The following is a 16307-nucleotide window of genomic DNA, read 5'->3' on the forward strand; positions in this document are numbered from 1 at the left end:
CCAGGGACAGGAACCAGCCCCAGCTCAGTAGCCCCATCAAGGAGGCAGTATTGCAGCCACCCGCACAGAGGCCGAGGATTATCCAAAACCCTCTCCTGAGTGATGGTGGGACAGTAATAGTCAGGGAGTGGCTGTGGAATGGTCATTACCAACCTCTTCTGTCTCCTTCCCACGGAGTGGCTTTGAGTGAGGAATATTCCCACAAACACCCTGCCGCTATACCCCAACTGTGAGAACCTCACCATGTCTTCCCTCTTTACTCACCCAAGCTGAGATGATATAAGCTGCAGTTGGGCCTATGTTGACCATAAGTACCCACGTAAGGGCCTCAATTTTGAAGGGGGTTGTTGGGAAAGGTTGTCCATGGAACTATTCAGGATAGAGATGGGAAGGGGGTGGGAGTTTTGGTGACTCAGTGGTCAGCACTGCTGCCTCACAGAACCAGGGACCCAGGTTCGATTCCAGCCTCAGGCGACTCTCTGTGTGGAGTTTGCACGTTCTCCCCGTGTCTGCGTGGGTTTCCTCCGGGTGCTCCGGTTTCCTCCCACAGTCCAAAGATGTGCAGGTTAGGGAGGATTGGCCATGCTAAATTGCTCTATAGTGATCAGGCTAGGTAGGTTAGCCATGGGAAATGCAGGGTTACAGGGGTCAGGTGGGGGCTGGGTGGGATGCTCTTCGGAGGATCAGTGAGAATTTGATGGGCTGAATGACTTCTTTCTGCACTGGAAGGAATTCTACGATTGACTGCCTCCACCTTCCTCGTGGAATGGGTCAGTTGCTTTAGGTTTCCATGACTACAAGGTAGTGACTAGAAACCAAAATGCCTGTTTATTCACATTCTCAGAACCACCTCCACAAGACCGCCATTTCTCTTGTTCCGCCTATCCTTTGAAAATGACCAGAAATACGGCCCGAGTTATGAGCAGGTTACAGGACAGAACAAGGTGAAATTAGCACAAACTAATTCCATCCAATGACGTGATAGTACACTCACCAGTGTCACATGATCTATTACAACACTGACATTGCTTTTCTAGTTACCATCAAGTGTTAACCCTTTACTCTATACATTCCATTCGATTAATTCACCACCCACACCCCTTACCCACCTCTACCTCAGATAGCAACCCTACCTCTGGGGCAGGGGAGGGCAGTAAATTCCATCCCTTTGATGGTCCTGGGGAGTGCTGCTGAACAAAGAGACCTTGGACTGCAGGTAGATAGGATAATAAAGAAGGTGTTTGGTGTGCTTTCCTTTATTGGACAGAGCATTGAGTTTAGGATTTGGGAGTCATGCTGTGGTTGTACAGGACATTGGTTAGTCTACATTTGGAATATTGTGTGCGATTCTGGACCCCTCCTGTCGGAAGGATGTTGTGAAACTTGAAAGGGTTCAGAAAAGATTTACAAGGAAGTTGTCAGGGCTGGAGAATTTGAACTACAGGGAGGGGCTGAATAGGCTGGGACTGTTTTCCCTGGAACGTCTGAGGCTGGGGGGTTGACCTTATAGACATTTATAAAATCATGAGGGGCATGGTTCGGGTAAATAGATAAGGTCTTTTCCCTGGGGTTGGGGAGTCCAGAACTAGAGGGCATAGGTTTAAGGTGAGAAGGGAAAAATTTAATAGGGGTCTAAGGGACAACGTTTTCATGCGGAGGATGGTGCGTATATGGAATGAGCTGCCAGAGGAAGTGATGGAGGCTGGTACAATTACAGCATTTAAAAGGCATCTAGATGGGCATATGAATAGGAAGGGTTTGGAGGGATATGGGCCAAGTGTTGGCAAATGGGACTAGATTAGGTTAGGATATCTGGGTCAGCATGGACAAGTTGGACTGAAGGTGCGGTGGCTCAGTGGTTAGCACTGCTGCCTCACAGCACCAGGGTCCCAGGTTCTATTCCAGCCTCAGGTGACTGTCTGTGTGGAGTTTGCACGTTGTCTGCGTGGGTTTCCCCTGGGTGCTCTGGTTTCCTCCCACAGTCCAAAGATGAGCGGGCCAAGTAAATTGCCCATAGTGCTAGGTGCATTAGAGAGAGGGAAATGGGTCTGGGTGGGTTGCTCTTTGGAGGGTCGGTGTGGATTTGTTGGGCTGAAGGCCCTGTTTCCACACTGTAGGGAATCTAATCCCTATGAATTTATGACTCTACTTTGCCTCAAATGGGGGCTAATCAAGTGGAAAAGATAGATGTGACCATCCAAATGGCCCTCCGAGTTCAGGCCAACTCAGCATCAGCCCTCAAATATCATTTCTCTGTCGGAGATTCCCTTCCTCATTATATTTTACAACATGACCAAGGCTCTTAATCTTTAAATCTGTACCCGGCTTGATGTGAAAATTGAACATTCAAATCTGTACACCACAAACCAGAGCTGAAATCTATTTATGAAAGGTTTCGGTCTCCTTCAAACTGATGAGGTAACTTGAAGTTTTGAAAGAAAAATCTCAGGGATGGTTCGGTTCAATGGTCCCATGGCAAAACAGGGAGGGGCTTCACCAACACTCGCCTGAGGGGGCGGGAGAGAGGGCATTGGATAGGCCCTGAGTGATCTCAGTCGCTCGCTAATGCTTTTCTCAGTCTTCCCCTGGATGTGAAGTGCTCTCTCCTTCCAAAGAAAGGGCTGATGGGACAAATGAAATTGGGATGGACAGCCACACCCCAAGCGCCACCCCACAAGGGTTTTTCTTCATCCAAGATCGGAGCTGTCTCTTGACCGGGAGGGGTCAATCTGTCATCAGTAACCCGTCCTGGACAGAAGCTACACACTTTCAGCTACTATCGCTCAATTCCCCTCGCAGCCTCATCCAGACCGGAAGAGAATTTGGAAGCAAGGGGATGTAGGCAGTGGCTGAAGATATCATGTTGGGTGGAGATGGAGACAGGCAAATTGGAAATACCCTGGTTAAGTGTCAACGGGCATTGGATACAGGCGAAAGGAAACAAAACACGCACTAGCTCTAAGAGATACATGCCTGATTCCATGGATGTTCTTGATGGCGTAGCTAATCTCTCGCCGCAGCTCCTTCTCATCAAACTCCATCTGTCACAAAAGAAAATACCCAAACTGAGGCCAACGACATCACAAGCAAGAACCCAAAACTAAAACTTGTAACTAAAGCCTTCTGCCCCTCCACCTCAGAATCTACAAAGTTAAAAATCACCCAACATCAGGCAATAGTCCAACAGGTTTATTTGGAAGTACAAGCTTTCAGAGCGTTGCTCCTTCATCAGCTCGCTACTTGATGAAAGAGCAGCACTCCGAAAGCTAGTGCTTCCAAATAAAACTATGGGACTATAACCTAGTGTTGTGTGATTTTTAACCTTGTCCACCCCAGCCCAACACCAACACCTCTACAATCGTGTTACATCAGTGCATTAATCTCGACACTCCGTATTAATGGAAATTCTGAGGAAGGGTCACTCGATCAGAAACATTAACACTGATTTCTCTCCACAGATGCTGCCAGACCTGCTGAGCTTTTCCAGCAACCTCTGTTTTTATATATTAATGGATACTCGTTACACTGTGACAGGGTGAAGGATATTGTTTAGCAAGTACCTGGAAGACCAGCACAAGTTGGCCGAGGACACATAATACTCCACACGATCAAATTTTAGTTGGATTTGGTAAGTTTCCTTTGGGATTTTAAAAGGGCTACATGGACTCCTCTGGTTTAAACTGCACTCAGTGCTCATTTTATTTTGAATAACCAATAAAACCGAAAGAATTCCATGACCAGTGAGCACAGCACTGGCTGGAGAACATTATGTATCCATTAGGTTTCCTTTGGGGTTTTGTCCTGAGTTGGAGCGTGTTAAAGAGGGACCATTAATTGTTAGCTTGGTTTAATCTGATCAAAACGAGCATGAATGGGGGCTGCTGAACACAGTGACGTGAGGGAGGATACTGTAGCTGGCAGGCTGGGGCTACAGGGTAGGTGAGGAAAAGGGCGCAGGGCAGAACGATTGATGATTTTTTTAGTGTATGGAATCAAAACAATTTCTGTATTTAAAACGCTCATGGGGTAAGGATTATACAAAACTTTCTGCAGGTGAATCCTAAGGGCATACACCCCAGTGTTTCATTTGAAAACTACAGCCCAAATTATGGGCAGGTTACAGGATGGAACAAGATGAAATTGGAAAAAGACGAAATTGGCACAGACTAATTTCGTCTAATGGTTTAAAAGTAACAAGAGAGGCATCTGGGTCCATTAGTGTTCTGTTCTCTCACCCTTGGGTTAATCACAGCTGAGACGATGGATATAATGTGCCAGAAGGCAGGCTTGGAGGGTAATCTCACCTGCTGAGTACAGCAGACAACATGCAGCATAACAAAAATAGACCAAGAGACAAGAACAAAATGACTCATTCAGCTTTGGCGTGTTGCTGAATCAATGACCCGTGAGTACGGTCTTTATTTGATCACTCATTTGCAATGGCTCAGACTCTATCACTTTAGCTAATGGACGTCTGTAGATTTAACGGCATTTGGAAGGAAGGGGTGTCAATGTGGCAATAACTTTGCTTCTTCAAAACTATAACTCTCACTCACTGGGTTTCAGAGCAGGTATTTAATGTCAGTAACTCATGAGATCACCAAGGATTTGGTTAACGTTAAAGCAGTGCATCTCGATGTAGGTGCCAGACCTGTAGTTACCTTGACGAGTTCAAAGGGGAATCTCTCATGGAAAATGCGGTTTATTCTCGCACCCCCTGACAACTCGTAAGTATCAATCTGATCCCCCGAGCCTTCAATTCGCTTCTCGAAATCAACAGAAAACTGCTGAACCATCCTGCCAGAAAACAAAGACTATTTTTTAATCCATACATCAAAATGGAGGAGGCCATTCAGCCTTTCAAGCCTGTACTGTCAATCAATTAATTCAAGGCCGATCCACAGCTCAATTCATTCAACTGCTTTAGCTCCATATTCCTTGGCACCATTACTTTATACAAAATCGGCGATCTCAACTTGCTTCAGCCTTCTGCAGGACACATTTCCAAAAATCTTTGTAAAGGAACTGTTTCCACAATCTCCAACTCAAATCGGTTTTGTGCTAATTTTTAAGAGATGACTACCTGGTCTTTATTTCCCAGACGAAATCGTTACTCTCTATCTATGAGGCTTGCAAATAGGTTCTTTTGTTACTATGTCAAGGAGCTGCTGTAACTATTGGATTTGCCTTTATAAAAACTCTTTCTTTTCAGTCTCTGGGGCTTGACAGTGCAGTGTGAGCAGTTAGGCTCACAATCAGCAGCCTCCATATAAGTAGACTGCTCTATCCCTTGTTAAAATTTCAATATGACCAAGCTTCATTTGATGTTGAACTTAAAGCTGTATAAATTTTGACTTGAGATCTGCCAGAGTTATTGCCAATGAGATTCACTCGCAGACTTCAGGTGACTGTTATACACATGACTGTTCCAAGTGTCAGTGTTATTGCCAGGACTGAAATCGAGGGCCTTGGTGCTGCTCCCATGCCCTGTGCTCGGAGGGCCCTGCCTCCCTTCCCGAGGGCAGTCTGCCCCCTCAAGCTCCAGGCCCTGGTTATTCAGCTCTGATATACCCCTCATTCCAGGCCCTGGTTACAGGGCTCTGATATACCCCTCATTCCAGGCCCTGGTTACAGGGCTCTGATATACCACTTTGTTCCAGGCTCTGGTTACGGGGCCTTGATATAACCCCCCAATTCCAGGCCCTGGTCAAGGGGCCCTAATATACCCCCAATTCCAGGCCCTGGTTACGGGGCCTTGATATAATCCCTCATTCCAGACTCTGGTTACGGAGCCCTGATATACTGCCTTGTTCCAGGCCCTGATACACTGCCTCATTCCAGGCCCTGGTCAAGGGGCCCTGACATAACCCCTCATTCCAGGCCCTGGTTAAGCTGCTCTGATATACTCCTCATTCCAGGCCCTGGTTACAGGGCCCTGATATACCCCTTTGTTCCAGAGTGTGGTTATGGGGCCCTGATACACTGCCTCATTCCAGGCCCTGGCCAAGGGGCCCTGATATAACCCCTCATTCCAGGCCCTGGTTACGGGGCCCTAATATACCCCCTCATTCCAGACCCTGGTTACAGGGCCCTGATATAATCCCTCATTCCAGGCTCTGGTTACAGGGCCCTGATATACCCCTTTGTTCCAGGCCCTGGTTATGGGGCCCTGATATAACCCCTCATTCCAGGCCCTGGTTATGGGGCCCTGATATAACCCCTCACTCCAGGCCCTAGTTATGGGGCCCTGATATAACCCCTCATTCCAGGCCCTGATAATAACCCCTCATTCCAGGCCCTGGTTACTGGGGGCCCTGATATACTGCCTTGTTCCAGGCCCTGATACACTGCCTCATTCCAGGCCCTGGTTATGGGGCCCTGATATAATCCCTCATTCCAGGCCCTGATATAACCCCTCATTCCAGGCCCTGGTTACGGTGCCCTGATATACTGCCTCATTCCAGGCCCTGCCTCACAGTACAATCCTCGCAATGCATCCTGGGACTGGAATAAAAACCCTGGCCTTGCCAGCGACAATCACATCCCGTGAATTCACAAAGAAAAAGTAAACAAATCCCCTCATCCCAGGAAGTGATACGTGAACATGAAGGTGGGATTTATAAAGACAGAAAAAAAAATAAGCTGAGGAAAGAGGACCTCTCTGATGACACTCTAGTGTTGGCGATGAAGCCATCATCGAGAGTCAGACTTACTGTAGCAAGGCCTTGGTTTTCCTGGAGGGGTCATCAGGTCTAAAGTTCTTGTATTCTTCCACCTCTTTCTCAATAGACAGCAGCTGGCTTTGTAGCTTGTTACGCAGAGCAGGCAGTGTGTCCCTGATATGGTTTGTCAATTGCTGTTAAAGAGAGAGAGAGAGAGAGAGTGGCAACAAGGGAGTAGGGGACACAAACAATGTCAAGAACAGGCCTACATTTGTGGTAAAGCCTCTGACAGTCCAGGCTGACCACCCTGGTAGGTTTCTTTTGTCCTTCTATCCTTGTCATAGAGGGGAAACTTCTCCTGCCTCTAGCTGTGGACAGATTGCCAGGGAAGGTCCCTCAAGCTTGCCTGGAGAGCTGGGCCCTCTGGGTCCCTGACAATGAGGACACCTCCATGCAGCTGGCTTCATCCCTGCTACCTCAGGACCCAGAGGCTGATGGGTAAATTCCACCTTGCTACAAACAGAATAGGCTGTGAGCCCCCTCCAATCGGTTACCTAGGGGTCATGGACACCCTTGCTGCTCATCCTGCCTCTTGTAAAATGGCACAAATCTCCCCAACTGTTAGTGATACCCCTATGGGGTGGGACAGTAAATCCTGCCCAGCTCTGTCCAAAATTAGGCTTGGCATTCCCTTGCGTGTCCATCTGTGGTTCTGTCATCCTTTAGGGTTTATCACATGACCTGCTCCACGACCCAAAGAGAGAGATCCCCATTTTGTTCACAGAGGTTTAACAGTGGCTCGGTGAAAATGGCTAGAGCTGGGACATTTGACCTCGTGTCAGTCAATAGACCTTCCTGTGACACCCAAGGGTCATGGGTCAGACATTGTGGGCCCCCTGAACCAGGTCCCTCCCCACTCCACTCACAACCTGCGTACAGGGAACCCCACCCCCAAGATCCCAGTAACGAGGCCCGGATATACCTCCCATCTTGGGCCCTGGCAACACCACTCCTGCCAGCCAAATGTGTACAATATTCTCAGCGTTCAGAGGGGTTCACGGAGAAAAATGAAATAATTACCCATTATCTTTCCTGGTGGCCTTGCAGAAATTAGTGCCCACAACCTTTGACCTTTAACCCATACCCAGAAGCTCCAAGGAGATCCTGTAGGGTTGGCCAATGTGTCATTGAGAGGACATAGCAACCGATGGCCTGGTGCTTTGACGTTATGTCAGCATTACCTGGTTGAGCACCTTCTGAAGATAAGGGGTCCCCATGCGGTCTGCCATGTGCCGATAGGCTGGGTGTGAAAGAAAGAATTTTCTCTCAGCTGCCAAAGCTGTTTGAATGTCCTTTCTCCCGTCAATGTCCTTCTGACTTCTGTTCACCACACCGATGTAGCCTTGCAAGAAAAGGAGAAAGGAAGAAGAGCCAGGAGTCAAAGCCTGGCCACAAGCACTGCATGCTTTCTGCTACCTCCCTTTAAAGGGGTTCATATTGGGCTCAGAGGGTCCAAGGTTCAAACCATACAGGTGCCCATCATTCTCCAATATCATTTGCCAAGCAACCTGGGCTGTGACCATCTCTGCCCATAGAAGACAGCATCAGCAAAGACTCACCAGTAAATCACCACTGATCACGGACTTGCAATTCACAAAGTCAGGGCTCTGCTGCTGTAGCTTGGAGCTTGTGGGCACCTTACATGTGATTCTCCTACCAGGTCATTCGGATCACACACCACCTTGTGTACCTTAGAGAGGTTTATAAAATCAGGAGGGGCATGGATAGGATAAATAGATAAGGCCTTTTCCCTGGGGTGGGGGAGTCCAGAACCGGAGGGCATAGGTTTAGGGTGAGAGGGGAAAGATATAAAAGGGACCTAAGGGGCAACTTTTCCACACAGAGGGTGGTACGTGTATGGAATGCGCTGCCAGAGGAAGTGGTGGAGGCTGGTACAATTACAACATTGAAAAGGCATCTGGATGGGTATATGAATAAGGAAGGGTTTACAGGGATATGGGCCAAGTGCTGGCAAATGGGACCAGATTAGTTTAGAATATCTGGTCAGCATGGATGAGTTGGACCGAAGGGTCAGTTTTCGTGCTGTACATCTCTATGACTGTATCTACACAGGGTGCAGTGCAGAGCCCTTCGCTAATGCCCTTCAGTTTGTGTTTGCTTGGGCGCTTGGATCACTGATCTTCTATCCAACCTGCCCCAGAGTCTCCATCAGCCCATTTCCCAGAATATCCAGAAACCAGGTTCTCAACCTCCCACTCCCAGCCATCTCCTTCCATGTTGTGGTGGAGCAAAACTGGTCCCTGGCTGGCAGTGTTTGAAATATGGTGCCCACACTGTGAATGGCATGAGGTGCCAGCACTACCACCAGCACCACCGCTAATGGGAAGGGCACCATGGAGACTGGATGCACCATGATGGAGATGAGCACAGAGATAAACTTCACCAGGCCTCACTGAGGGAAACTCTTCATGGTACACCCAAAACTGACACTTCACTAAAGGTTGGGAAGATTCAGCCCATAGGGTCTGAGATAGAATGACACTGCTGGGTTACAGAGATCAGTATGCACTCTTCACCATGTCGTGCTTCAAGTGAGCCAAGTTAAGATGGAGGTAAAAACAATGACTGCAGATGCTGGAAACCAGATTCTGGATCAGTGGTGCTGGAAGAGCACAGCAATTCAGGCAGCATCCGAGGACAGCAAAATCGACGTTTCGGGCAAAAGCCCTTCATCAGGAATAAAGGCAGAGAGCCTGAAGCGTAGAGAGATAAGCTAGAGGAGGGTGGGGGTGGGGATAGAGTAGCATAGAGTACAATAAGTCAGTGGGGGAGGAGATGCAGGTGATAGATCAGGGAGGAGAGCGTGGAGTGGATAGGTGGAAAAGGAGCTGGGCAGGTCGGACAAGTCCGGACAAGTCAAGGGAACAGTGTTGCTGGAGGTTAGAAACTAGGATGAGGTGGGGGAAGGGGAAATGAGGAAGCTGTTGAAGTCCACATTGATGCCCTGGGGTTGAAGTGTTCCGAGGCAGAAGATGAGGCGTTCTTCTTCCATGTGTCTGGTGGTGAGGGTACGGCGGTGGAGGAGGCCCAGCACCTCCATATCCTCGGCAGAGTGGGAGGGGGAGTTGAAATGTTGGGCCACGGGGCGGTGTGGTTGATTGGTGCGGTTGTCTCGGAGATGTTCCCTAAAGCGCTCTGCTAGGAGGCGCCCAGTCTCCCCAATGTAGAGGAGACCGCATCGGGAGCAACGGATACAATAGGGCCTTGGATGGAGGTGAGGGAGGTGGTGTGGGCACAGGTTTGGTGAGGGAGGAGCCCTAAAGGAGCCTTCCATATCCATCAAAGTTTTACCTGCAAATCCACTAATATCATTATTTGTATCCGTTGCTCCCGATGCGGTCTCCTCTACATTGGGGAGACTGGACGCCTCCTAGCAGAGCGCTTTAGGGAACATCTCCGAGACACCCGCACCAATCAACCACACCGCCCTGTGGCCCAACATTTCAACTCCCCCTCCCACTCTGCCGAGGACATGGAGGTCCTGGGCCTCCTTCACCGCCGTTCCCTCACCACCAGACGCCTGGAGGAAGAATGCCTCATCTTCCACCTCGGAACACTTCAACCCCAGGGCATCAATGTGGACTTCAACAGCTTCCTCATTTCCCCTTCCCCCACCTCATCCTAGTTTCTAACCTCCAGCAACACTGTTCCCTTGACCTGTCCGGACTTGTCCGACCTGCCCAGCTCCTTTTCCACCTATCCACTCCACCCTCTCCTCCCTGACCAATCACCTTCATCTCCTCCCCCACTCACCTATTGTACTCTATGCTACTCTCTCCCCACCCCCACCCTCCTCTAGCTTATCTCTCCATGCTTCAGGCTCTCTGCCTTTATTCCTGATGAAGGGCTTTTGCCCGAAACGTCGATTTTGCCTGTCCTCGGATGCTGCCTGAACAGCAAGTTAAGATGGAGTCTGAGACTTTTCTGCTTCAGGTCACATGTTATGTTACAGGGCTGATATCATAGCATATCTCTTACTAGCACTCCGCGTCTCTTAAAGGTGTACTGACACTCCACGTCTCTTAAAGGTGTACTAACATTCCGTGTCCCTTAAAGGAGTACTGACACTCTGCGTCTCTTAAAGGGGTACAAACACTCCGCATCTCTTAAAGGTGTACAGACATTCCATGCCTCTTTAAGGTGTACAGACATTCCATGCCTCTTTAAGGTGTACTAACACTCTGCGTCTCTTAAAGGTGTACTAACATTGTCTCTTAAAGGTGTGCTGACATCCCGTGAGTCTTAAAGGTTGGTATGTTGGTACTAACTTACCAACTGTGACACAACTCTAGCAACAGTTCTGGAAACATTTAGTTTTGTTTCTGTAAGTATTGAAATCACAACACCAATGCTGGGAGAAACTGAAACCTGAACATACTCCTTTGGAATTTACCTCGTCTAAGGGGTAACAGTTTGTTTTCCAAGATATCACGGGCATCTGTCCCTTCATCCATCAGATCCAGTTTAGTGATGACCCCAATTGTACGCAGACCTGGAACATAGCAAAAAAAAAACACTTTTCAGGCAAAAACCACTGGTGTACTTTGGGGGGGTGGAGGTGGGTGGGGGTGGGTGGGGGAACTGGGCCCCATTGGGACAGCACTGAGCCCCAGAGAAGCGAAACAGGGCCCCTTAGGGGTGGGGGCTGGGCCCCATAGAGGCAAGACACCGCCTGGTGGCGAAGTTATAGAAGAGCACCTGGAGAGGTCAGGGATGGGCTGAGGCCTATTTCTTTAAGTCTGGGAGAGCAGGTGACAAAGGATGCACTTACAATATTCCACATCAACAGCCAATGATTATTTTAGCGAATTGGTCACTCTGTGTGCCAGTGTGATTCCTGTAAGACCACAAACCTGAACACGATTTAATAAAATACACCTAATTTCCTGACTCTGAGTCAGGGAGAGATGGTGGTGTAGTGGGTCTGTCACTGGACTACTTATCCAGAGACACAGGCTAAAGATTTGGGAGAATATGGTTTAAAGTCCCATTATAGCAACAGATGAAATCTGAATTCAATTCATGAATTTGAAACACAAAGCTAGTCTCAGTAATTGGTAACCATGAACCTCCCATTGATTGTTCTAAAGACCCATCTGGTTCACTAATTCCCTTTGGACAAGGAAGTCTGCCATCCGTACCTGGCCTAGACAGGACTCCAGCCCCACACCAATAACTCCTAACTGCCCTCTGAAATGGCTGAGCAAGTCACTCAGTTCAAAGGGCAATTAAGGATGAACAACAAATGCTGGACCTGCACACATCTCATGAAACAAAAAATACAGCTGTCCCCTGAAATATTTTGTTTTTTTTTGTTGGTATCTTGCATAATTTGATCAAATCACAAGACAATAAAATACAGGAGCAGAATGAGGCCATTCACCCCATCAGGTCTGCTCTGCCACTCGATCATGGCTGATATGCTTCTCAATCCCATTTTCCTGCCTCCTCCTCGTAACCCTTGATCCCTTCACTCAACAAGAAACTATCGACAAAGGAACCTCGATTATCCGGAGGACACGGGCGGGAAGTATTTTGCTCGGTTAATCGAATGCCGGATAACCTTGTTTAGCTGAGCATCAGGATTTTACGATCTTGCCAGATAATCCGATATTCGGATAATTGAACGCCGGATAATCAGGGTTCCTCTGTATCTCTGCCTTAAATACACTCAATGACTTGGCCTCCACACCTACCACGGCAATGAGCTCTACAGAGACACCACCCTCTGGCTGAAGACATTTCTCCACATCTCAGTTCTAAAGAACCGTTCCTTCTGTCTGAGGCTGTGCCCTCGGGTTCACATCTCTATACTGATGGAAACATCTTTTCCATGTCCACCCTATCCATGTCCAATATACGTTTCATTGAGATCCTCCCTCGTCCCTCTAAACTCCATCAAGTACAGACCCAGAGTCCTCAACTACTACTCACATGACAATCACTCCCTTACATCCCAATATCCAGGCAATAACATTTTGGTTTGTATAACCTCCTGTAGCTTTATCCTCGGAATCGAGGTATCATTCCGGTAAAATAAGAAACACGGACTGGAGTTGATCACAGAGAATATTCTGATCCCAGAAACTCAGAGAAGCTCAAAAACTGTGTAACATTGCCATCATTGAAGTCGGGATTATAGGCCCAGTCAACCACAGGTTTGCAGCACCATCGAAAGGAATAAATAGACCAAAAACGGTACTTAAGAATCGGTAGTAGATTTGCCAACTTTAAGTACATTTAAGTCGTCATTGGACGAGCATATGGACGTAAATGGAATAGTGTAGGTTAGATGGGCTTCAGATTGGTATGACAGGTCGGCACAACTTCAAGAGGCAAAGGGCCTGTACTGCGCTGTAATGTTCTATGTTCTAAACCTGCCACAAATCAAGCCCCAGAGTAGAAGCAGTGACTGCGGACCCTGTACCAAAACGTGAGAATTGTGTCCAGGTCTTACGGATGATGGTGGAGCAGCAGTGCGGGGTTTCCAGTTCCACCCTGGGTACTGGACCACAAACCTTGTCAAATTACCAGAGAGAGATGGCACCATACCTTGGGGATCAACCTCTTTGGCTATCTTCAGGGCATCAGAGTTGGCCAGGTCGGAGTTGGCAGGAGACACTGCCAAGATCAGGCAGTTCTCCTTGGTGACAAACTGCAGGAGCATGTCTCGGATCTGGAACTCAATGTCAGGGGGTTGGTCACCCACCGCTATCTTGGTCATTCCAGGGAGGTCAATCAAGGTCAGGTTAAGAACTGAGGAGAGAGCAGACAATGCCGTTAATTCACATCTTTGTGTTGTCTAGACTTTTAGAATGAGGAATCAATTCATTGAAACTTGACAGTAATGGGGCACATTTACATTTTGGCAAAACATGGAACAGGATAAAAGTTCTTTTAAAACTTTTGTATTTGGAATGCTTTTTTTTAAGAAAAACCACCACCAAATCACCTGTGTTTCTAACTAAAAGTACAATTTACAAGCACCGCCTGTCTGGGGGAGTGAAAGTTAGGAAGAGAGGGAGGGAACTAAATTAAGAAAGGTTGAAGTGCTGCATTGGGTTGTGTCAATTAAGTTTAACACCACATTTAAATACTTGCATTCTCTGAATATGGGGCTATATTTTGAGGAGTTTATTACAGATTTCAGGATCATGACATTGGGTTAATATTGAGTATGATCTACGATATCTTGATTAGATTTCCTACAGTGTGGAAACAGGCCCTTCGGCCCAACAAGTCCACACCGACCCTCTCAGAGAGTAAACCACCCAGACCTGTTTCCCCTCTGACTAATGGGCCTAACACTATGGACAATTTAGCACGGCCAATTCACTTGACCTGCACATCTTTGTGACTGTGGGAGGAAACTGGAGCATCCGGAGGAAACCTATTCAGACACGGGGAGAATGTGCAAACTCCACACAGACAGTCGCCCAAGGCTGGAATTGAACTCGGGTCCCTGGTGCTGTGAGGCAGCAGTGCTAGCCACTGAGCCACTGTGCCGTCCAGTGGATAGGTTTGCTGACACCAATCCTTTATGTCAGTATTCGTCTGGGGTTCTGTTACCACATCAGGAAGGACACCACGACAGAGGAGTTATATTACATCCAAGATGGCCTCTCTTGAGAGGTTAGGCTCAGTTTAAGAATGAGTATATCATTACTTTAGCTGCACCCCCTTAATGCAAAGAACAACAAGGGCGATGAGCCTGTGGAATTCAATACCAGGGAAAGTAGTTAAGGCCAAAACATTATGTGTTTTCCAGAAGAAGGTAAATATTGTCCTTGTGGCTAAAGGGATACGGGGAGAGGGTGAGATTAGGGTATTGAGCTCAATGATCAGCCATGATCATATGGAACACAGACAATAAACTGCGGATGCTGGAATCCAAGGTAGACAATCAGGAGGCTGGAAGAACACAGCAAGCCAGGCAGCATCAGGAGGTGGAGAAGTCAACATTTCAGTCCTGAAGATGGATTACACCCTAAACATCTCCACCTCCTGATGCTGTGTTCGTCCAGCTTCCTGCTTGTCAACCATGGTCATACTGAATGGCAAAGCAGGCTCAAGAGGCCAAATGGCCTACTCCTGCTCCTAGCCTCTATGTTCCTATGTTATGGGAGCTGGTGGGCCCCTTTGCGTCCTGATGGGTGCAGCTTATCTTGTGGCGTCAGTTAACCCTTTCTGGTCCAAACCGCGTTTTACAAGACGAGAGCTGTGCTTCCCAATCCTCACCGTTGGGGGAGTAGACCCGCAGGTTAATTGGAATTGATGAGATGCCCTTGTTGCTGCCGGTCACCCTGTCCGTTTCGTCCTCGATCTCCTTCCGAACTTCGTCAAAGTCTGTGAACTTTTTCCCTTTGCAATGTAGAAACTCTGCGTACTCTGCAGGAATCAAATGTAGAAATCAAAGTGTCTGAACGACAGAGTAGCAGAACAAGCCTGGATGGAAAATCTCGTGTTTCCGTTTCTGTTTCACGGAGAGCCCCCCTTTGATTTTCGACAGCTCCCCCCTCCCAAACCCCCCGCAAATACTGCCACTCCCTCAGGGGGAAACTGCAGCATCCACAACCTTTCCCATTGCCCACCTGAGAGCTGGCAGTGAGTGTGTGCCACCTATAACCTGGGGATGGTTGGGTAAAGGGTTGGCAGGGCACAGTGGGGAGAGGCCTTGCATTAGTATTAAAAGCACAAGGTTATGTTTTACTAATCTTCAAGGTATTATTTATTCAAGAAGTGTTGTTAAACCTTACGGAATCCCGACAGTACACAAAGACACTGCTCAGCCCATAGAGTCTGCACCAACTCTCTGAAGCGAGCAGAGTGGTGCAGTGGGAAGGTGCTGGGCCCACAACTCAGAGGTCAATGGATCGAAACCGTCCTCTGAGATATGCTGCATTAACCACCACAGTGTAGCAATGTTCCTTTGGTGTGGCACAGTGGCTCAGTGGTTAGCACTGCTGCCTCACAGGGACCTGGGTTCAATCCTTGCCTTGCTGACTGTCTGTGTGGAGTCCCTGTGTCTGTGTGGGTTTCCTCCCACTAATCCAAAAATGTGCAGGTCAGGTGAACTGGCTGCGTTAAATTGCCCATTGCATTCAGGGATGTGTAGGTTAGGTACATTAGTCAGGGGGAAATGTAGAATAATTAGGTCTGGGTGGGTTACTCTTCGAAGGGTCAGTGTGAACTTAGAGTCAGAGAGATATACAGCACGGAAACAGACCCTTCAGACCAACTTGTCCATGCTATCCCAGATATCCCCACCCAATCTAGTCCCACCTGCCAGCACCCGACCCATATCCCTCCAAACCCTTCCGATTCATATACCCATCCAAATGCCTCTTAAATGTTGCAATTGTACCAGTCTCCACCACATCCTCTGGCAGCTCATTCCATACACGTACCATCCTCTGCGTGAAAAAGTTGCTCCTTAGGTCTCTTTTATATCTTTCCCCTCTCACCCTAAACCTATGCCCTCTAGTTCTAGACTCCCTGACCCCAGGAAAAATACTTTGTCTATTTATCCTGTCCATGCACCTCATGATTTTATAAACCTCTATA

At 48.0% G+C, this 16307-nt stretch overlaps 1 protein-coding gene across 12 annotated transcripts in view; it reads right to left on the reverse strand.

The window, feature by feature from the left end:
* Positions 1 to 16307, reverse strand: part of LOC122564941 (dynamin-1) — a 251392-nt gene that overhangs the window by 148612 nt on the left and 86473 nt on the right. For all 12 annotated transcript variants that reach the window (XR_015760697.1, XM_087998277.1, XM_087998280.1 and 9 more), the window contains exons 3-9: positions 14982 to 15131; positions 13296 to 13499; positions 11137 to 11235; positions 7904 to 8064; positions 6714 to 6856; positions 4662 to 4797; positions 2974 to 3041 (exon numbers count right to left, since the gene is read on the reverse strand). Coding sequence is in view for 11 of the 12 variants with exons in the window: in XM_087998277.1 (XP_087854403.1) it covers positions 2974 to 3041; positions 4662 to 4797; positions 6714 to 6856; positions 7904 to 8064; positions 11137 to 11235; positions 13296 to 13499; positions 14982 to 15131 (961 nt within the window). In the remaining variant the exon portion in view is untranslated. The remainder of the gene's footprint in view (positions 1 to 2973; positions 3042 to 4661; positions 4798 to 6713; positions 6857 to 7903; positions 8065 to 11136; positions 11236 to 13295; positions 13500 to 14981; positions 15132 to 16307) is intronic.

Source organism: Chiloscyllium plagiosum, unplaced genomic scaffold (assembly GCF_037043375.1).
Source record: "Chiloscyllium plagiosum isolate Xiang-an unplaced genomic scaffold, Cpla_swu_hap1 HiC_scaffold_21, whole genome shotgun sequence".
Taxonomy (NCBI): Eukaryota; Metazoa; Chordata; class Chondrichthyes; order Orectolobiformes; family Hemiscylliidae; genus Chiloscyllium; species Chiloscyllium plagiosum.